General features: G+C 42.1%; 1 protein-coding gene across 1 annotated transcript; it reads right to left on the bottom strand.

The window, feature by feature from the left end:
- Window positions 1-1,104: 1,104 nt before the first annotated feature.
- Window positions 1,105-17,083, bottom strand: LOC141128220 (vomeronasal type-2 receptor 26-like). Its single transcript, XM_073615378.1, has 3 exons — window positions 17,061-17,083; window positions 16,830-16,953; window positions 1,105-1,824 (listed from the first exon to the last, which is right to left on the bottom strand). Exons 1-3 carry the CDS (start codon window positions 17,081-17,083, stop codon window positions 1,105-1,107), a joined length of 867 nt encoding a protein of 288 aa, XP_073471479.1.
- Between the last annotated feature and the right edge of the window lie 6,136 nt (window positions 17,084-23,219).

Genomic DNA, 23,219 nt, shown 5'->3' with positions numbered 1-23,219 from the left:
TACGATTAAAGCTCATTATCAGAATTTATTTTACCTATATACATTCTACCTGTAAACAATATGTATAGTAGGTATAAATCATTTAAATACCTACAAAAGTAACTAAGGAAATTATATATATCTTTAATTTAGGTTTACGTAAACCCAATGTTTAATATTTGAAATTTCATGATATTTACCTATATAAACCCTACTGTAAAACAATGAGCTTACTTTATAGATCCTCGTAAACTTACTTTATGTATCTTTATAATATTGTATACTCAATAAACTTCTTTTGACAAGGAAAATAAGTCTATAATTGACAGTGAGTACCTGGAACCTATTTTTTTGTGTTGGTACCAGATTGTTATATACAAACTTACTTCTTGGATTGTATGGAGAAACTGAATATTCCCTTATAGCAGCAGCTTTTAAGGAAATTTATATAAGGAGAAAATGTGTTTTTATCCCATAAAGGAAATATTATTTAAAATGAAGTAAATGTATCAATTAAAATGTGAACTTACTGTAAACATGCTCTCATCAAGTTTAATTAGTATTAGAGAAATATTTTAGAATGCACCAGGCAAAATGTACTTGTTAATATAGCCATCTACATGCAATATATTTGAAGCAACCCTGTCAAAAATACTTTACAAACAGTTTATAAAAGAATATATAATGGAAGGTTCTGGAATGCAGTGAGTGAAATCTTCTCTCTCTTGAAGATATGGGTGGCGCTGGTGTCCTACTTTAGGATCATTTGGTAACTATGCTGCCCTCTGATCACAGTGGTTCCTCCCTGCTAAGTGATTACTTTGTTCTGTAGTAGGCCAGTGGTAGGAACCATTACACCAAGCAGGGGACAAGGTCTGCAACACATTGTTGGATACCAGTGGTGTCCAAAGCACTCCAAGAAAGCAAAAAATTCTACTAACTGCCCATTGGAAGAGTAAGTATTAATAATTAAACTTTACACTTTAACAGTATTCATTCTCTTCCTAATACATTAGTAAAATACTACAATTTACAATGATATCGATATAACTATAATGTTAGCTCTATATATTATAGATAATATTTTTATTTCCAAGGGTTATCATACATAAAAAATAATAATAATTATCCTTTATTTTCAAACAAACCTGTTTTTGTATTCAGGTCAGGCTTGAACAGAATTATGTAGCATTTTGGGAAAAATATACAGCCAAGAAGTACAACACTTGATGCCAATATAGCAAAAATCTCCACAGACACCATGTCTTTTCCTTTAGTGCTCAGATAAGCCGGGATGATGGCAATCCAGACACTGCAGAACACCAGCATGCTGAAGGTGATGTACTTGGCCTCATTAAAACTGTCTGGCAATGTTTTGGCTAAAAAAGCTATAATGAAACTCACAGCTGCCAGAAGTCCCATATATCCCAGGACAGAGTAGAAGCCGATAACTGAACCCTCATTACACTGAATGATGATCTTTCCCGGGTAAGAGTGAGTGTCTTTATCCTGGAATGGAGGAGAAATGGATAACCAAGAAACACAGATTATTAGTTGAATCAGTGAAAACATGGAAATGATAAAATTGGGCAGCTTGGCTCCCATCCATTTCCTCCAGGGACTCCCAGGTTTGGTGGCTTTAAAGGCAATACACACCATGATACTTTTGGCAAGTAGAGAAGAGACAGCAACTGAGAAGATGACACCGAAAGAGGTCACACGCAGCATGCAGGTTACATCTACTGGACGTCCGAGGAACAAGAAGACACAGAGGAAGCTCAACATGATGGAGACCAGGAGAAGATAGCTCAGGTTCCGGTTATTAGCTTTAACAATGGGGGTGTCCTGGTAATGTATAAATATCCCCAATATTAAACCAGTCAGAAGACAACAGAGGATGGAGACAGATGAAAATACTGCAACAATTGTATCATCAGTGTAGGAAAGAAATTCTAACAATTTGGGAACACATTGATCCTTCTTCTCATTTGGCCATTCATCATCAGGACATTTCATGCAGTTTTTACTGTCTGCAGGAAGGAAAATACAAACACAATGAGCATCTGTGCCAAAGTTGCTGAGTTAAAAAATGATCCTTGCTTTACAGCTAGCAGCTGGATTTTCATCAGTGCATTGTGGGAGAGTAAAATAAAATTTACTAATGCCCTTATATTGTAGAAATGTATTTCAAGCAAGATAGATAGTTAGATAGATAGATAGATAGATAGTTAGATAGTTAGATAGTTAGATAGATAGATAGTTAGATAGATAGATAGATAGATAGATAGATAGATAGATAGATAGATAGATAGATAGATAGATAGATAGATAGATAGATAGATAGATAGATAGATAGATAGATAGATAGATAGATAGATAGATAGATAGATAGATAGATAGATAGATAGATAGATAGATAGATAGATAGATAGATAGAGGGACTGGGACAAAAATTTGGCCCTGGACTTCATCCTGACCGGCCCACTTTAATTTTGTAAACACGCACAAAAACAAGTGAACAAGTGAAGTGGGAGGGCTAACGTCATACAGGAACATTGCTACCTCCTCATTGGCTGGAATTTCAGGAACCGGCATTGCTGCACAGCCATTGATTGCCTTTCAGCAATGCAGAGGCGCTGAGGCTGAGCTGGGTTGCGCACTATGAAGTGAGGTGATGGGTAGTGCGGATGACAGGTCCCCCCCGGCCGGCCAGCCAACCCCGATGGCCACCCAAACCCCCCTCTTCATTGGCCATTAGACGTTCTATTTTATATTGGGGTACTTAATTAAAATTCACGGGGGTCCGGTTGGAAAAATTTTCTTCCGAGTGTCATATTGGTGCTATGACTCCACATGATATCCTCCACATCGCAGCCTCCCGTGCACATCACAGTGCCCCCCCCCCCCCCCACACACACACACACACATACATGCACACACCTTTAGGGCTCACACACATCACACTTTGTACTTTTTTTCTTTCAACTTTATTGAAATGTCAAAATACAGTTTATTCATTTTCATGCACCACAGCTCAGCTGCGGTGCATAGAAACAGTATGCATTTTACACCGCACTGCTCAGCACTCAGGGGCGCTGTTGCAGTGTGAACAGGACACATATTGCTCTTGCAGAGACCTGTGTTTTGCTAGTGCAGAAATCACAGACCCCCTTTTACATCAGTGTCCTCAGTCCCTCCCTTCACATCACATCTCCCCAACATTTTATATCACAGGCTGCCTCATCACAACCCCCCATCACAGACCCCCCCATTACAGACTGACCCATCACAGACTGCCCCCCATCACAGACTGACCTGACCCATCACAGACCCCCATCACAGACTGACCAGACCCATCACAGACTCCCCATCAAAGACCCCCACCATCACAGACTGACCCCCAAATCCCAGACCCCCCCATTACAGACTGCCCCATCACAGACTGACCCCCCCATCACAGACCCCCATCACAGACTGACCTGACCCATCACAGACCCCCCATCACAGATCCCCCATCACAGACCCCCCATCACAGACCCCCCATCACAGACTGACCCCCAAAAATCACAGACCCCCATCACAGACTGACCCCCCAATTTACAGACTGACCCCCCATCAAAGACATAACCCCCATCATAGACTGACCCCATCACAGACTGACACCCCCAATCACAGACCCCCATCACAGACTGACCCCCCAATCACAGACCCTCATCACAGACTGACCCCCCATCACAGACTGACCCCCCAATCACAGACCCCTATCACAGGCTGGCTCCCCATCACAGTCCTCTCTCGATATCAAACCCCCTGTCCTTTTCATAACAGCACAGCACTGCCCCCTCCCCACAGAGCCCTATCTTATTCACACAAAGCATGAAGCGCGGCCACTCTGGACAAAGGGCAGGACTTTTCACGTTAAAGGTGGGTGATTGATTGCTGGGTCCGCCCTGCTGCCTAGCAAGCAATCCCTCACTTCTTAACTTAAAAAGTCCCGCCCTTTGTCCAGAGCGGCCGCGCTTCATGTTTTGTGTGACTAAGAAAGGCAGTGTGGGGAGGGGTCAGTGCAGCAATATTATGGAAGAGATGGACCTGCCACGCCTGCCATGCTGTGAACATAGTGGCATCGGCAGAGGCAGGCAGGCAGGCGACCTGGCGACGGTGAGAGGTCACACAGGAAACTACTCGGTGAGGGATGTGGTTCAGGCAGAATGGCTATTGGGGCAAGACCGCGGCCCGCCATTTAGTGACACCTGTCTTATAGGCAGTACAGCAGTGCTCAAATTAATGGCTGGCACAAGCCGCACAGCCATTACTTTGACAGGCTGTCACTGAAATTGGTCCACTGAGCCATCGACCCACCGGGAATCTCCCAGTAGTCCCGACGGCTAGTACATGCCTGGATAGATAGCATACTATCTACCCAAGATGCAGTTGGTGCTGGGGTCGATTCCGTTTCCTGTGACCTGATTAATCCACTTACAAAGTCCACACATATCAATTAGAATTTACTCCTTATTCATTTTCATACAACCTAATTTCTATATTTTACTTTATCTTTTATTTCCCATAATCTTTATTTTTGTATTTCTATTTTTTATTTTTACATTTTTTATTTTTTTAGTAATTTATACTAGATAGAGACCTACGGTCCTCCTCTTGTCCATTGATTAATTTCAGTGCAAGAGTCGCATATTTATTTCATTTTCTGTTTATATTTTTTTGCATATTGATTTTATTCAGTGCAAAGAATTAGAACAATTTTTCATCTTTAAACTTATTATATTTCTCGTTTTCTTTCCAAAAGCTACATAGGATTTTCATTACTATAGCCAAATTTATTTCATGTATACCAACCCTATACAAAAATTCTTTCTCTCTGGGTTTGTTGTTTTTCTTTAGTCAGACAAATACTGATTCAATTCAGGGCTAAAGTTTTTGTTTTTGTTTTTGGTCCCCTTTAGTCAGACAAATAGTGATTCAATTCAGGGCTAAAGTTTTTTGTTTTTGTTTTTGTTCCCCTATAGTCAGACAAATACTGATTCAATTCAGGGCTAAAGTTTTTGTTTTTGTGTTTGTTCCCCTTTAGTCAGACAAATACCGATTCAATTCAGGGCTAAAGATATATTTTACACTCCTTTGCATATTGATTAAATTCAGTGCAAAGAGTGAGTGTTTATTCAGTTACTTTCTTTGCTAAATATTGATTTATTTCAAGGCAAAGAATATTTGCTTTTGTTTTTCTTTTTTTAGTTTTCTCTTTTTTCCTTTTTTCCTTTTTTTTTTCGAATTCTCTTTTCTTTATCTATTTATGATTCTTTAATATAGTCCATACATTTCTATCCAACCACTCCCAAGATGCAGTTGGTGCTGGGGTCGATCGAGTTTATTTCCCGGGGTTGCGATGCGCCCAGTTTATGACCCGTCACCCATCCTGTCACATGACGGGGGCGGGCCCTGACCTTGGCACATCGGCGTCATGATATCCACGCCCCGCATACGGCGCCGTTGGCTGCCGCTTTGCGGGATCTTCAGTGGTTCACCACCCCTGGGCCTTGGCGCTGCGGGGATGGGAGGCGGCCACATATGTATCTTGGCTAGCCTCTCCCCCCATTGCGTCATCATGCCCACACATGACGTTGGCGTGAGCACGCCCCCGTCCCGCGGCAATATACGGCGGTCTCTGGCTGGGTGCATTTAGGTCTCGTTATGGATTTGGGGCATCTGGCCTGGCCCGGCACGTTCACTACACAGGTAATTCTCCTGCACACTTCCACTCGGGTCTACTGACAACAGCAGTGGCCTCCAAGCCGCACATACATTCTATCTCACTCATACTTCAAATTCCTCCTTCTTTTTCTGGCACCTCTCTACACACAGACACTCACTCACCTCTTGGTTTTCCGACGATGTTGTCACCCTTCCCATTCACCTTCAACTATTCATACTCTGTCCCTAGTTCACCCACCTCTTTTTCATTTTCTTCACAGTCATCCCAGTGTTTTGTGGCCTCGTTGTTTGTCCCCGCCTGGCGGCCCCTATGGGTACTTTGGTCAAGTTGGTAGCTGTGGACGACGGTTTCTCGGGCCAGCTCTCTGCCTCAACCCCGGGGGGAGACTTTGTGAGCCCAGACCAATGCTGCATTCTAGTATATAGGTCACTACTGACCAATGCACTACTAGTGAGTATGATTGAAATTTTTGCATCTTTTTCCTACATATCTGCTCGCATACTAACAGATATTTCATTGTTTCAATGCAGCCAAATTGCATCGGACTCCTGATGATTGGTTATAAGCCAAGAAACGCGTTGGGTTAACAACTATTGATGCACACATTCCCTTACTGTATAATGTATTCTTTCCTGCAACTGTATAATTAGTGCTTGTATTATGTCTTTCAACATACTGTCTATAATATGCTCAATTGTGGCCTACGATGTCTTCATTCATGATTGTAATTGATTCTAGGATCTATGTTATTAAACTTTTATACCACTATTACCTCGGAAACTCTCTGTGGATATAATTATGTATAGGACCTACCCCAGATAGTGTATCTCAGCATATACTACTCAGTTAACACATCCACCAACGTGCCTCACGCAAAGTCCCGCTTCTTCCCTCTAACTTTTGCTCTATATATATATATATATATGTGGAGACTAAAAATGGGAAAAAATGCACAGGAAATTTGGTATGGGCAGAAAATGATAGACTGGGATTTTATTTAATATATGTATTTAATGTGTGAACAAGGAAAAAAAAAAGTTCCACCCGAAAGGACAGCTGACCGTTGGATGCCTGCTCCGCCGCTTGACAGTTCTTCAATAGGCAAGGGGTGGGGCCATGCAAGGGCAGTGAAGTCACAAGGGGCGGGGTCATCCTGTGATGTCACCAGGTGACCCCACCCCTTACCTATTTAAGAACTACTGTCAAATGGTGGAGCAGGCATTCGGGGGTCAGCCATCCTCGTAGTCGGAACTTTTTTTTCTTTTTTGGGCCCGGCAGTGCGGTGGGCATCGTGATTGACAATGGATCTAGATCATGGAATGTTGTTTTTTTTATTATTTTTTTTACATTTTTGTACCCCCATACTCATTCCCCCTGGTGGGGGGCCAGGATCTGGGGCCCCCCTCATTAAGGGGGGCTCCTTCCAATGAGACCCCTGCCTGCACACTTCCACAACCACCGGCAAGGATTTTGGGGAAGAGGCCCTTGTCCCCATCAACAGGTCTTGTTGATGGGGACAAGGTCTTCCAAATATCAAATTTCAAATAGAATAAATTTGATTTCCAATGGAATTTTAATGGAATTTGATTTGAACTTGAATGCAATTTGAATGTAGTTCGAATCAATTAGAATTGTCCAAATTTGGTCGAATTGAGTTCAATTTAATTGAATTTGGAATTTCAATTAAACAAAAGAAATAAAGAAAAGAAAGGGATAGAATAGAAAATAAAAGAATAGAATGGCATAGAATAGAATAAAAAATAAATAAAATAAAAATAATAAAATTTAAATTAGAACTTCAAATAGAATAAAGAGAGGAAAGAATAGAATAGAAAAAATAGATTAGAATAGAAAAAAAGAATAGAATAGAATAAAATAGAAACAATATAACATTCCTCTGAAAAACGATCATTGAATAGAATAAATTCAAGTTTGAATAGAATAGAAAATAATAGAATAGAAAATAAAATAATTGTTTCCTCCAAAAAAGAATTTTGAATAGAGTGAATTCAAATTTAAAAAGAATAGAAAAGAATAGAATAGAAAATAATAGAATAAAAAATAAAAGAATTGAATAAAATTTAAAAAAACAATAGAATAGAATAGAACCATTTCCCATAATATGAACCATTTTTTGAAATGTCGAATTTCAAATAGAATAAATTTGAATTTGAATGGAAAAGAATAGAACAGTATAAAATAGAAAAGAGTAGATAGGAAAATAAAATAATAGAATAAAAAAGTTGAGAATAGACTTAAAAGGAATAAAATAGAATAGAATAAATATAACAACATAGCCGTTTTCCAAATTTTTAATTTCAAAAAGAATAAATTTGAATTTGAGTAAGAAGTAAAGAATAGAATGGAAAAAAAATGAATAGAATAGAATAGAACAGAATAGAAAAAACATTAGAATATAATGGAATAGAAAGGATATACAGTAACCATATTCCAAAAATCTAATTTCAAATAGAATAAATTTGGTTTCCAATGGAATTTGAATGGAATAATATTCGAACTTGAATGCAATTTGAATGGATTTTGAATCAATTTGAATTTTCCAAATTTGGTCGAATTGAGTTCAATTCCATCGAATTCAGAAAATTCTAATCAATTTGAATTCAAATAAACAAAACAAATTCCAAAAATGAATTAAACAAATACACATTTAACGAAACACGTTTTTTGTAAATAACGAACCAAAACATAACAAAACATTTTTTTCGTTCTGCATACTGTCTAGACACCTCTACTCCAGTGATCTCCATTAGCTTCCAGGTTCTGTGCTGAGCAGCTGCCCTGCTGCAGGACTGGAGGTCTCCCACTCAAGACAGGCACCATTCAAAGATAGCTTTGCATCTTCTCAATGAATGCAACCAGGTATGATATATGCAATGTTACATTGATCCGAACTGACCTGGCCCTAACTACTGTATGTAAAAATATCCATATCTGGAATTCTTTCTGTACTTGCAGGTTCTTTAAAGCGGAGTTCCACTCAGTTTTGTGTTTATTAAAAGTCAGCAGCTACAAAAAGCTACAAAAAGTGTGGCTGCTGACTTTTAATAAACACACTGTCACCTCTCCCACGGTCCAGCAATGCAGGCCGCCCCAACCCTTGGTTCTCTCCCTTGGTTCTCTCCGGCGCCGGCATCACAAGTGTGGGCACCTGGCTGTGACAGCTTGTAGCTTCACAGCCGGGTGCGCACTGCACCTTCTCAATGTCCGGCCATCTTCAGGGACCTGTGATGTGTCCCGGAAGACTGCAGGGAAGTAGGGGGAGAGGAGAATTTCTGCTCGAATCGCCTAGGTGGAGGTGGGAGCTGGGTACCTGTCAAAACTAGGTACCCACTCCCCCCCCAAAGAATAATGACATGCCAAATGTGGCATGTCAGGGGGTTATGAGTCCTTAAAACGGAAGTTCCAGTTTTGGGTGGAACTCCGCTTTAACAACTTCAGCCCCAGAAGGATTTTCCTTCTTAATGACCAGGCCATTTTTTGCGATACGGCACTGCGTCGCTTTAACTGACAATTTCTCGGTTGTGCTATGCTGTACCCAAACAAAATTGGTGTCCTTTTTTTCCCTTAATTAGAGGTTTCTTTTGGTGGTATTTGATCACCTCTGCCATTTTTTTTTGCGCTATAAACAAAGAAAGAGCAACTTTTTTTTTTTCTTTTTGCTATAATACATATCCCCAAAAAAATATGTTAAAAAAAGACATTTATTCATCAGTTTAGGCCGATATATATTCTTCTACGTATTTTTGGTAAAAAAATGGCAATAGGCATGTATTGATTGGTTTGCGCAAAACTTGGGATAGGTTTAGGGACTTTTTTTTATTGTTTTTACTGGTAATGGTGGCGATCTGCCATTTTTAGTGGGACTGCGACATTGCGGCAGACAAATCTGACCCCAAATGACACTTTTTGGGGACCAGTGACATTATTACATTGATAAGTGCTATTAAAATGCACTGATCACTGTAAAAATGACACTGGCAGGGAAGGGGTTAACAGTAGCTTGCTCCCAGCTGATGGTGGCTTGCATGTGGATTTTGTGAACACAAGTGAAATTTTGACCTAAAGTGGAGAGTTAATAACAAAGAGTTGAAAACAGAAGTTAAAACAGGAGTCTTCTAATCTGTAAGTAACATCTTAAACTTCCCTTAAGTAATTGTATTGTAACTGGGAAATAAGTGCTAGCAGGGTTGAAGGTTTTTCTCAGTGCACAGTGTGCCACATGTATTCAAAATTGGTGCAACAGCTCCAGGATGGATACCGCTGTGACAGATGTGAGCAGGTTGCCCTTCTGGAAGCTCGCATTAGAGATCTGGAGAAGCAAGTTGCAACACTGGGCAGAAAGGACAACCTGGAAGGGGGGTCCTCTGCTCGCTGAGCAGTGGTCAGTAGGGTTGATGTGGAGGGCGGAGGGGCAAGTCAGGATTATCAGATAGGAAGATGGGTTAATGTAGTTAGAGGTAGTGGAAGGGGCTCGCAGAATAGGAAGGCCAGTCCTGTGTTTGTGCATCAAAACAAGTTTGCCAAGTTGGGTGAAGATGTGGAGGTGGCAAACACAGAGGTGGCAGCCCTAGATGTCACTGCTACCCCTAACAGCCGGGAGAGCAGCCCATCTAGTAGAGGTGGTGAGGGGAGTGCAGGTAGGCCTAGACAGTTGGTGGTAATAGGGGATTCTATAATCAGAAGGACTGATAATTTGTCGCCAGGATCACCTCAACCGAACGGTTTGCTGTCTCCCTGGTGCTAGGGTTCGGCATGTGGTGGACCGGGTGGATAAATTACTGGGAGGGGCTGGGCATGACCCAGCTGTCTTGGTCCACTTTGGAACCAATGACAGTATACATGGAAAGTGGAGGCTCCTTAAGAATCAATTTAAAGAACTAGGCTGCAAGTTGAAGGGAAGGACCTCCAAGGTGATATTCTCTGAAATATTGCCTGTGCCATGCGCAACACAGGAAAGGCAGGGGGTGATTAGAGAGCTGAATGCATGGCTAAAGACCTGGTGTAGGGAAGAGGATTTGGGTTTCTAGAGCACTGGGCTGACTTTTCATTGGGGTGCAACTTATATGCTAAAGACGGTTTGCACTTGCTGTGCTGGGGGAAAGGTTTATGGGAAGGCTGGAGGAGTATTTAAACTAGGATTGAGGGGGGAGGGTGAACTAGAATTACATCGATAAGACAGGTCAGTTAGGGGTCAGACATTAATGGAGGGTGGAATGGGGATAGATGGGGGGAGGGTTATGGCAGGTGACAAGAAAGTTCCCATGTTGCAAACAGCTATTGGAAACTATAGTGCCATTTGTACTACTAAAAATGATATGAAAAACACCAGATCAAAATGTAATATTGCATTAAAGTGTTTGTTAACCAATGCCAAAAGTCTGCCAAGCAAAATAGGTGAGTTGGAAGCTCTGGTGCATGAGGAGAGCTATGATGTAATCGGTATTGCTGAAACTTGGCTTCAATCCTCACAGGACTGGGCTATTAATATTCCTGGCTATGCACTCTTTCGGAGAGACAGGGTAAAAAGGAAAGGTGGTGGGGTCTGTCTCTATGTGAGAAGTGATCTCAAAGCAAGTGTGAAAGAGGACCCAATTGATGGAGAGTGTGAAGAGTCTGAAGCATTATGAGTGGAACTGCATATTGACGTGCGTAGTTCAAAGTTAATTATTGGAGTTTGTTATAGACCACCCAACATTAACGAGGAGGTGGAGACTCAGCTCCTTGCACATATGGAAAGGGCTGCAAGGGCTGGGACGGTGATAATAATGGGGGATTTTAACTACCCAGAAATTGACTGGAGTAATGGCACTGCTGAGACAGTTAAAGGGCATAAATTTATAAACCTAGTACAGGACAATTTTTTGGTCCAGTTTATTGAGGCCCCAACTAGGAATGAAGCTCTGTTGGACCTGGTAATCTCAAATAATGCAGAGCTTATTACTAATGTTCAGATAAAGGAACGCCTGAGTAGTAGTGATCATAACATGATTTCATTTGATATTAGCTGTAAACAAGAGATACATAGGAGAAAGATAAAAACACTTAATCAAGAGAGCAAATTTTCCAAGGATGAGGGCTGCTCTCCAGGATTTAGACTGGGGGGGAATATTGGCATCGATAAATACAGAACAGAAATGGGAATTCTTCAAAAAGACTGTTTGGGACCTCACTGCAAAGTATATTCCCATGGGCAATAAGTTTAAAAGGCTAAAAATAAAACCTATGTGGCTCACGGTCAAAGTTAAAAAAGCTATAAACAATAAGAAAAGAGCTTTTAAAAAATATAAAAATGAAGGAACACTAGTGTCATTTAAATGTTACAAAGAATTCAACAGAATATGTAGAAAGGAAATCAAGGATGCAAAAATTCAAAATGAACGACAGATTGCAAAAGATAGTAGAACAAACCCCAAAAAATTCTTCAAATATATTAACAGTAAAAAGGTAAGGTCTGAGCATGTAGGCCCTTTACAAAATAATCTAGAGTGGGTGACTGGGGACAAGGAGAAGGCTAATTTATTAAATACTTTCTTCAGCTCTGTGTATACAAACGAGCATGCGGGAGCTCATGTCCATAATGGGGGTGGTAGTGACACAGCCCCGAATGATCCACAATGGCTCAAAAGTGATATGGTCCAGAAATATTTAGACAGAATAAAGGTGGATAAAGCACCTGCACCTGATGGCATCCACCCACGGATCCTAAAAGAATTGAGCTCTGTAATTTCAAAGCCATTGTATCTCATTTTTAGGGACTCATTAATGACGGGAATAGTACCACTGGATTGGCGCAGGGCAAACGTGGCGCCTATATTTAAAAAGGGATCAAAGTCCTTACCAAGTAACTATAGACCTGTTAGTTTAACTTCTATAGTTGGGAAGATACTGGAACGTTTAATAAAAGATCACATAGACGAGTTCTTGCTGGAAAAAAAACATTTTAAGCAACAGACAGCATGGATTCATGAAAGACAGAAGTTGTCAGACAAACCTGATTTCTTTTTATGAAGAGGTAAGTAAAACCATGGACAGAGGGGTGACTGTGGACGTGGTATATTTGGATTTTGCAAAAGCGTTCGATACAGTTCCGCACACACGGCTCATGTGTAAAGTAAAGTCTACAGGCTTGGAAATATCACTTTGTAAATGGATAGAAAACTGGATAAAAGACAGAATTCAGAGAGTAGTGATTAATGATTCTTACTCTGAATGGTCTAGGGTTATCAGTGGTGTACCTCAAGGTTCAGTGCTGGGAACCTTACTCTTTAATATCTTTATAAATGATTTTGGGTCTGGGATTAAAAGTAACATTTCTGTCTTTGCAGATGACACCAAACTATGCAGTGGAATAACGTTCTTACAGGATGTCTCCAATTTACAAGCTGACTTCAATGCTCTGTCTAATTGGACGTCTGTGGCAGATGAGGTTTAATGTTGAGAAATGTAAAGTTATGCACTTGGGAGCTAAGAATATGCATGCATCATTCATACTAGGGGGAGTACAACTGGGGGAATCCGTAGTGGAGAAGGATCTGGGGGTTTTGGTAGATCATAAGCTCAATAATAGCATGCAATGCCAAGCTGCGGTTTCCAAAGTGAGCAAAGTCTTTTCTTGTATTAAGAGAGATATGGACTCCAGAGAGAGAGAGATATCATTTTGTCCCTGGTCAAATCACTAGTAAGACCTCATCTGGAATATGCAGTTCAGTTTTGGGCACCAGTTCTCAAAAAGGATATCGGGGGAACTGGAGAAAGTGCAGAGAAGGGCAACCAAACTGATAAGAGGCATGGAGGAGATCAGCTATGAGGAAAGATTATTAGAGGAACTGAATTTATTCACTCTTGAGAAGAGGAGAATAAGGGGGGATATGATCAACATGTTCAAACATATAAGGGGTCCATATAGTGAACTTGGTGTTGAGTTATTCACTTTACGGTCAACACAGAGGACTCTTTACGCCTAGAGGAAAAGAGATTTCATCTCCAAATACAGAAAGGTTTCTTCACAGTAAGAGCTGTGAAAATGTGTAATAGACTTCCGCCAGAGGTGGTTCTGGCCAGCTCAGTAGATTGCTTTAAGAAAGGCCTGGATACTTTCCTTAATGTACATAATATAACTGGGTACTAGCATTTATAGGTAAAGTTGATCCAGGGAAAATCTGATTGCCTCTTGGGGGTTTAGGAAGGAATTTTTTCCCCTGCTGTAGCAAATTGGAGCATACTCTGCTGGGTTTTTTATGCCTTCCTCTGGATCAACTGTGGGTATAGAATTGGGTATATTGGATTGTACGATTTTTTTTTTTATGGTTGAACTGGATGGACTTGTGTCTTTTTTCAACCTGACTAACTAACTAACTAACTAAAAAAAGTAGGGGGCAGTCAAGGGGTTACGTGTGTTCCCTGGGTTCTGTTCTAACTGTAGGGGGGGATGGGCTGGCAGGGACATGACAGAGATCACTCCTCCCGATCACTGGGAACAGTAGATCTCTGACATGTCCCCTGTCAGAACAGGGATCTGCTTGTTTACACTGGTAGATCCCTGTTCTGCCTCTGTACTAGGCGATCACGGGTCGCCGGCGGCTATCGAGTCCACCCAACCTGCAGGCACGCTCCCGAAGTGTGCAGGGGGCATGAGCGCGTGCCGCCGGCGGTGAGCGCTCACCCGCTATCACGTCTGCGCGAGACGCTGTACAGCTAAGGCGATTTGCGCAGGAGAGCCAACCTGCTGCTGCATAACGATGGTGGCTGGTTGGCTAGTGGTTAAAGAGATAAAACACAGGGAAGTGCATACATTGCAGAGATCTAATGCATATTTTTTTCCAAATATACAGTGCCTTGAAAAAGTATTCATACCACTTGAAATTGTCCACATTTTGTTACAACCAAAAACGTAAATGTCTTTTATTGGGTTTTTATGTGATAAACCAACACAAAGTGGCACATAATTGTGAAGTGGAAGGAAAATGATAAATGGTTTTCAATTTTTTTTTAACAAATAAATATGTAAAGAGTGTGAGGTACATTTGTATTCAGCCCCCTTTACTCTGATACCCCTAACTAAGATCTAGTGGAACCTGTGTGTAATTTAATCTCACTATAAATACAGCTGTTCTGTTAAACCCTCAGAGGTTTGTAAGATAACCTTAGTGAACAACCAGCATCATGAAGGCCAAGGAACTCACCAGACAGGTCCGGGATAAAGTTGTGGAGAAGTATAAAGCAGGGTTAGGTTATAAAAAAATATCCCAAGCTTTGAACAACTGCAAACCTACCAAGACATGGCCATCCACCTAAACTGACAGCCTGTGCAGGGAGAGCATTAATCAGAGAAGCAGCCAAGAGGCCCATGGTAACTCTGGAGGAGCTGCAGAGATCCACAGCTCAGGTAGGACAATCTGCCCACAGGACAACTATTAGTCGTGCTCTCCACAAATCTGCCCTTTATGGAAGATTGGCAAGAAGAAAGCCATTGTTGAAAGAAAGCCATAAGAAGTCCCGTTTGCAGTTTGCGAGAAGTCATGTGGAGGACACAGCAAACATGTGGAAGAAGGTGCTCTGGTCAGATGAGACCAAAATTTAACTTTTTGGCCTAAAAGCAAAACGCTATGTGTGGCGGAAAACTAACATTGCACATCACCCTGAACACACCATATGCACCATAAACCATAATGTTGGCAGTATCATGTTGTGGAAAATCTTTTCTTCAGTAGGGACAGGGAAGTTGGTCAGAGTTGATGGGAAGATGGATGGAGCCAAATACAGGGCAATCTTAGAAGAAAACCTGTTAGGCTGCTTTCACACTGAGGTGCTTTACACCTGTAAAGAGCCTCTCCTCTCACTCCAGTGTGAAAGCCTGAGTGCTTTCACACTGAAATGGTGCGCTGGCAGGATGCCAAAAAAAGTCCTGCACCCGCATCTTTGAGGCGCTGTAGGAGCGGTGTATACACGCTCCTATACACGCTCCAGTGTGAAAGTAGCTTTAGAGTCTGCAAAAGACTTGAGACTGGGGCAGAGGTTCACCTTCCAGCAGGACAACGACCCTAAACATACAGCCAAAGCTACAATGGAATGGTTTAGATCAAAGCATATTCATGTATTAGAATGGCCCAGTCACAATCCAGACCTAAATCCAATTGAGAACCTGTGGCAAGACTTGAAAATTGCCTTTCACAAACACTCTCCATCCAATCTGACAGAGCTTGAGATATTTTGCAAAGAAGAATGGGCAAAAATGTCACTCTCTAGATGTGCAAAGATGGTAGAGACATCCCCAAAAAGACTTGCAGCTGTAATTGCAGCGAAAGGTGGTTCTACAAAGTATTGACTCGGGGGGGCTGAATATAAATGGACACCACACTTTTCACATGTTTATTTGTAAAAAAAATTTGTTCGAATAAGCGAACACCGTTAAAGTCTATGGGACACGAACATGAATAATCAAAAGTGCTAATTTTAAAGGCTTATATGCAAGTTATTGTCATAAAAAGTGTTTGGGGACCTAGGTCCTGCCCCAGGGGACATGGATCAATGCAGAAAAAAGTTTTAAAAACGACTGTTTTTTCGGGAGCATTGATTTTAATAATGCTTAAAATCAAACAATAAAAGTGTAATATTCCTTTAAATTTTGTACTTGGGGGGTGTCTATAGTATGCCTGTAAAGGAGTGCATGTTTCCCGTGTTTAGAACAGTCTGACAGCAAAATGACATTTCAAAGGAAAAAAGTCATTTAAAACTACTCGCGGCTATTAATGAATTGCCGGTCCGACAGTGCACATAAAAGTTCATTGATAAAAACGGCATGGGAATTCCCCACAGGGGAACCCCGAACCAAAATTAAAAAAAAAAATGACGTGGGGGTCCCCCTAAATTCCATACCAGGCCTTTGAATCACAATTATGTGGTAATTTGTGTTGGTCTATCACATAAAATCCCAATAAAATAAATTTACGTTTTTGGTTGTAACATGACAAAATGTGGAAAATGTCAAGGAGTATGAATACTGTAGCACGGTATTGTATGTATGAGCACTGTACACTTTAACTATAATGACAACTTTTACATAGTCCAAAAGCAGCTTACTAACAAGTACAAATTCTACCAGAAATGTTGGAGATCTCTCCTTCTGGACATGGGACACACCCATAGCAACATTCATGAATTGAAGATCCAAACATTTTTCTGCTGCCAGGTAAACAGGGATCTGAGCATCGAGATACCGGAACCTAAAAATCAGATATTATTATTATTTTATAGAGGTCCATCAGGTGCAATGAAGCTACATTATACAAACTAAGAACAACAGCATATATAAATTCAACACTTCATATACCTGATATGTGCCTGCTGTACCATGTACTTGTATGAGAAAGTGCCTAGTTCTCTTTGTCTTTGTATTGCTTCCTTTATGTGAAATCCCTGGTGTTCCTGCTAGTCCCTCTGCTTTCCTATTAAAAACCGACCACACTAAGGAGGAGAACACACAGTGGTCAGTTCTCTAGCTGTGCTGGGAACTCCTCCAATGACCAGACTAGTCCTCGCATGCCTCCCCTTGCACAGCCAATCACTGGGAAGACTAGTGCAAACAGAGGGTACTGTATGTGATTATTAATCAAAAACAGGGGAAAAGGTATTTATAATGTTTTTTATTTTTATACACAAATGTTTTACCATTCATTTCTATTGAAACTCCAAAGGGAGAGATTAGAGTCAGTTGGGAAATTATACTTTAATTCTTATTGCTAGCTCTTGGGCCATAAACTCCTTTTTGTTTTGTTTTCCTTATAATAGGGTTTTTCTTGTTCTTAATTATCTTGTGTGGGTGCTTCAGTCACTTTAGCTGCTGTGCTATCTATAGCGAACCTTCTTTTTCATGTTTTGGTGTAAAGCTTCCCTAAAAATAAATGGGCAGTTGTTTCATGAAGTTGGTATTTTGGGGATCATTTTGGGGGTATATTTAAACTCTTGTTTAAGGGGGTACTATTATGGGGTTTTCTTTAAATTTGGGGTATATTGGTTTATTTTGTAGTTTGTTAGGGCCTTGTTCATTATTTTTTTTTTTTGCATAAAGATTTTATTGAGAACAAAAAAATGCCAAATACAATCTTGACATATACAGTTATGGCTCAGCGAGCCTGTAAAGATAATACACAGCTGCATATACAGTTTACAACATAGAGTTATATTAAAGTAAGATTCTGTATTTCTAAGCTGTGAACAAAGAGTCAAATGTGGCTATGAAGCTTATGAGTGTGCATTCTCAGCAAGAGATAATATGAAGCAAGCAAAGCGGGAGATGGGGGGGAAGAACTAAAAAAAAAAAAAAAGGGGGTGTTAAATACAGGGGGAGTGCAGATGAGGAGAGGGGGTGAGGTCTTCACCAGCTACCCTCTCCAGCTTATAGGGCTCACTACCCTTAAAGATATCACAGTTGAGTTTGAATTTTTAAAGTAGGCTTTGATAGCAGAGGTGATGTCACTCCGGTTAGGAGTTATTTCAGTATCAACTTGAATTCTTGATATGATTGGGAACTTCTAAAAGCAATCCAGGATTCCCAGGTGTTTGTGAATTTTGAGATATTATCCAAGGCAGTATATATCAGTTCTTCCATCTCGGCTACACAATTTATTCTGTTAAACCACTCGGAGACAGAAGGGGGAGATGTGGACCTCCAATGGATCGGTGCGCACATCTTAGCAGCATTAATCATGTGCATGGCAACCGACTTGTGATATTGTTTTTTAGGAAGTTTAGTTAGATGTAGGAGATACTGTGCCTGGCAGAATTCCAGGGGGAGTAACAACACTTGTTTTGTCAGGTCATGAACCCTGCACCAGAAGGGCTGGAGTACCGGGCAATCCCACCAAATATGGAGAAATGTGCCCGTCTCCACACCACACCGCCAGCAGAGATCAGGAACAGAGGGGAAGAACCTGTGCACCAGGTCCGGTGTTCTATACCATCGGGTTTTAAGTTTATATCCGTTCTCTTGAACTGAAACATTCAGGGACCCTTTGTGAATGTAGAGGTGTACGTTGTCCCAGTCCTCCCCGTCTATCTCCAAACCCAGGCCTGATTCCCAGTAGGAACGCTCTGAGTGCAGATGGCTCCTCGAACATCGATGGGAAGAGTGTGGAGATGACGTGGGACTGGGGGGGTTAAGCGAGTTCAAAGTGACTCCATGATTGTGGGGGGTTTTGTAAAGCTTTGTTTGCGGGATTGATCTGTTAGGTAATGTTTAAGCTGGAGGTAGGGCCAGTGTGGAAATATCCCCGTATTAGAAAGTGTAGCGAGATCATTTTGCCTGTTCAATATTTTTATTCATTCAAAGCAAGACGCTGTTTTTAGAGTACAAGAAGTATAACGATTTAGAGTATAGGACAATCACATATCAAGACGTTGTCAATTCCAATAGTCAGATGGCATGGGAAGGCATGCTAGCTGGTATACTAAATTGTGAGCCAAAATTAAGACAGTAGTGCAGGGTTAATGACTAATGGTATACATCAAATAGTAATGCCTGCTAGGCAGTGAGAGTCCACACTAACAGGATGTCTGAGGAACCACGTAAAGTTGTTGTACAGTTAAAAGGTCTTTAACCTTAATGCATTCTCTGCTTTAAGGTAAAAAACCTTTTACATGCAGCTCACCCCACAACCTCCCTTAAATACTCAACTGAGCCCGATCTCGGTCCAACACTGTCTGCAGCAGCTCCTCTCCTGGGTCTCCAGCAGGAGAGGAGCAGCAGGAACCATTGGCTCCTGCTGCTGTCCATCTAAACCTGTAAGCAGAGAGCAGGGGGTGGGGCCGAGTTGGTGGTGTGTCTGAATAGATGCAATCCGTCCAGATGGTGAGTGAATCCACATGAGTGACAATCAGCAGGAAGAACCAGAAGCTCCGGCAGAGGACCGGGCAAGATGAGGATCAGGGCTGCTCTATGCAAACCCATTGCACAAAGCAAGTAAATATAACATGTTTGTTATTTTATTGAAAAAAAATTGAAGGTTTACAATTGCTTTAACAGGCGAAGCGTAGAGAAGAAATTGGGTCCACAGAGGATACAGGCTATTAGCCGGGCAAGAAAGAGGGCTAAGGGCTTTTTTATTTTTTATTTTGTGTTAATAGGGTTTTTTGAAGTCTGGGGTTCTTTAAGTGCAGCATTCCCTGCTTACTGCCCATCTGTTCTTGGATCTACCTTTTGAAAGAAAAAAGTGTAAGAACAATGTACTGCTAAACCACCTCATGTTATATCACTCAAATTCACAGGGTCCTCTCCCTTGTTTCCATAGATTAAAAAAGATTAGGAATACACCAGTTAGGCCTTATTCCTGAATACAACTATATGACTGCTGGTCACTTTAACTCTTTAACTACTGTATCTTCTGCAGTATCTTTATTGTTGTTGTAAAATTCCAGGCTGTGGTCTTTGTCTCTGGTAATTTTAGGCCTGACCATGCTACTTAAAATTTTCCGGTTGTTGGCCAATTTTACCCTGTTGTGACATCTGCTGTCTCTTAATTCTTGTAGTATCTTACCTTTACATAGGCTACCCCCCCTTCTGTCCATCATGAATGCTGCTGCCAGACTCATCCACCTTACCAATCGCTCTGTGTCTGCTACTCCTCTCTGTCAATACTTCCACTGGCCTCGGCTCACTCAATGAATTAAATTCAAAATACTAACAACAATTTACAAAACCATCCACAACTCGGCCCCAAGCTACATCACCAGTAGGGATGAGTTGAACACCCCCCCGGTTCGGTTCGCACCAGAACCTGCGAACGGACTGAAAATTTGCACGAACGTTAGAACCCCATTGACGTCTATGGGACTCGAACGTTTGAAATCAAAAGTGCTCATTTTAAAGGCTAATTTTCATGGCATTGTCTTAAAAAGGGTTTGGGGAACCGGGTCCTGCCCCAGGGGACATGTATCCATGCAAAAAAAACTTTTAAAAACGGCCGTTTTTTCGGGAGCAGTGATTTTAATGATCCTTAAAGTTAGAAAAAAAGTGAAATATTCCTTTAAATATCGTACCTGGGGGGTGTCTATGGTATGCCTGTAAAGTGACGCGTGTTTCCCATGCTTAGAACAGTCCCTGCACAAAATGTCATTTTTAAAGGAAAAAAGGCATTTAAAACTGCTTGTGGCTTTAACCACTTGCCGACCGCCTCACGCCTATATACGTGAGCAGAATGGCACGGGCAGGCAAAATCACGTACCTGATACGTGATGCCTTCCCGCGGGCGGGGGGTCCAATCGGACCCCCCCCCCGGTGCCATAGGCGGTCGGCTCTTGTTCGCGGGCGATGAAAGGTCAGGGGGAGGCCATCCATTGATGGCCACCCCCTCCCGATCGCTCCCAGCGAATCAAATGCTTCCTCTCCCTCTGTAATGTAAACAGAGGGAGAGGAAGTGATGTCATCCCTCCTCGAGTCTTTTCGTCCCAGCGACGAGGAGAGAAGACATCCAAGTAAGTGCACCAACACTACACTTCCAGTAGAACACGCCAGGCACACTTTTCACCCCCCTTCACACCCCGATCACCCCCCGATCACCCCCCTGTACCCCCTGTCACTCTGATACCAATAGCAGTTTTTTTTTTTGCATTGGTGTCAGTTTGTGACAGTTATAAGTGTTAGGGCAGTTAGGTTAGCCCCCTTTAGGTCTAGGGTACCCCCCTTTAGGTCCAGGGTACCCCCCTAACCCCCCCTAATAAAGGTTAACCCCTTGATCACCCCCCATCGCCAGTGTCGCTAAGCGATCGTTTTTCTGATCGCTGCATTAGTGACACAGGTGACGCTAGTTAGGGGAGGTAAGTATATAGGTTCGCTGTGAGTGTTTTATAGCGACAGGGACCCCCATATACTACCTGCTAAAGGTTTTAACCCCTTGATTGCCCCCTAGTTAACCCTTTCACCAGCGATCACCGTATAAGTGTTACGGGTGACGCTGGTTAGCTAGTTTGTTTTTTGTAGTTTATTACAGTTTATTATAGTTTATTATAGTTTATTATAGTTTTAGGGCACCCGCCGTTTATTACCTTATAAAGGTTTAACCCCCTAATTGCCCGGCGGTGATAGAAGTTACGTTTTTAGGATCAGATAAGGTCTGCGTCGCCCCAGGCAGCGTGAGGTTAGCGCCAGTACTGCTAAAACTCATGCACGCAGCATACACCTCCCTTAGTGCTATAGTATCTGAACGGATCGATATCTGATCCGATCAGATCTATACTCCCCAGCAATTTAGGGTCCCCCAAAAAAACGCAGTGTTAGCGGGATCAGCCCAGATACCTGCTAGCACCTGTGTTTTGCTCCTCGGCCCAGCCCTGCCCAGCCCACCCAAGTGCAGTATCGATCGATAACTGACACTTACAAAACACTAAGCACACATAACTGCAGCGTTCGCAGAGTCAGGCCTGATCCCTGCGATCGCTAACAGTTTTTTGGTAGCGTTTTGATACAGTCGCTGACAGTCAGGAGCTTTTTTGCCTGTGAGTCTCACTAGTGTACCCCTAAATTTAGAGCCCAAAATGGCAAATCGAAGGTACACTAGTGAAGAGGCCTACACGTTTCTGAGCATGACAGATAGTGAAGAGGAAGTCACTCATCTGTCAGATTCAGGCTCAGAATACGATCCTGTAGAGGACAGCGGCTCCATGACAGATAGCTCTGACGACGGAGTTGTGGTCCCTGCTAAGGTCAGGCGTACCAGACCCCGAACTTCTTCTTCTGTCCTTGAAGTGCAAGAACCGCAGGGCTCTCGTATGGAGCAGAGAAGTACTAGTGCCGCTACTCCTTCTGGTGAACTGGCAAGCACCAGCGGCCTAGTACACCCTGGTCGTACATCCAGCACTGCAGTATCACGTGGTGACGTGGCGAGTCCCATAAGTGCAGTTCAAGCTGGCGAGGTGGCAAGCACAAGTAGTGTCCCGCTGCCACCAAGAAGACAAACACAGGCCCGTCGTGCCCATAGTGCCCTTCCTGCTGCATTCGCCAATCCGAATTGGGAACCCACCACTTCTGCAGCACCCGTACTTCCCCCTTTCACTGGCCAACCCGGAATTCAGGTGGAAACAGTTGACTTTATGCCACTGGATTTTTATTGCTGTTTTTCACTGAAGATCTCTATAGATCTATTGTGGACCAAAGCAATTTGTACGCTGGTCAACACATCGCCACTATTCCCCAGTCCACCCTTGCCAGAGATTGGAAACCAATTACGGTTTCCGAATTTAAGATCTTTCTGGGCCTTTCCCTCCTCATGGGCTTGAATAAAAAGAGTGAGTTGCGGTCATATTGGTCCACTGACCCAATTTACCATTCGCCCTTGTTCTCTGCTTCCATGGCCAGGGCACGATACGAGCAGATTTTGCGGTTCATGCACTTCAACGACAATGAACTCTGTCGTCCTCGTGGAGACCCTGGATACGATCGGCTCTACAAAATTCGGCCCCTCGTAAACCACTTCAACCAACGTTTTGCAGACTTGTT

This window comes from Aquarana catesbeiana, linkage group LG01 (genome assembly GCF_042186555.1).
Source record: "Aquarana catesbeiana isolate 2022-GZ linkage group LG01, ASM4218655v1, whole genome shotgun sequence".
NCBI classification, from domain to species: Eukaryota; Metazoa; Chordata; class Amphibia; order Anura; family Ranidae; genus Aquarana; species Aquarana catesbeiana.
Note: the sequence above shows the minus strand (reverse complement) of the source record. Positions and strands in the feature narration are given on the sequence as shown.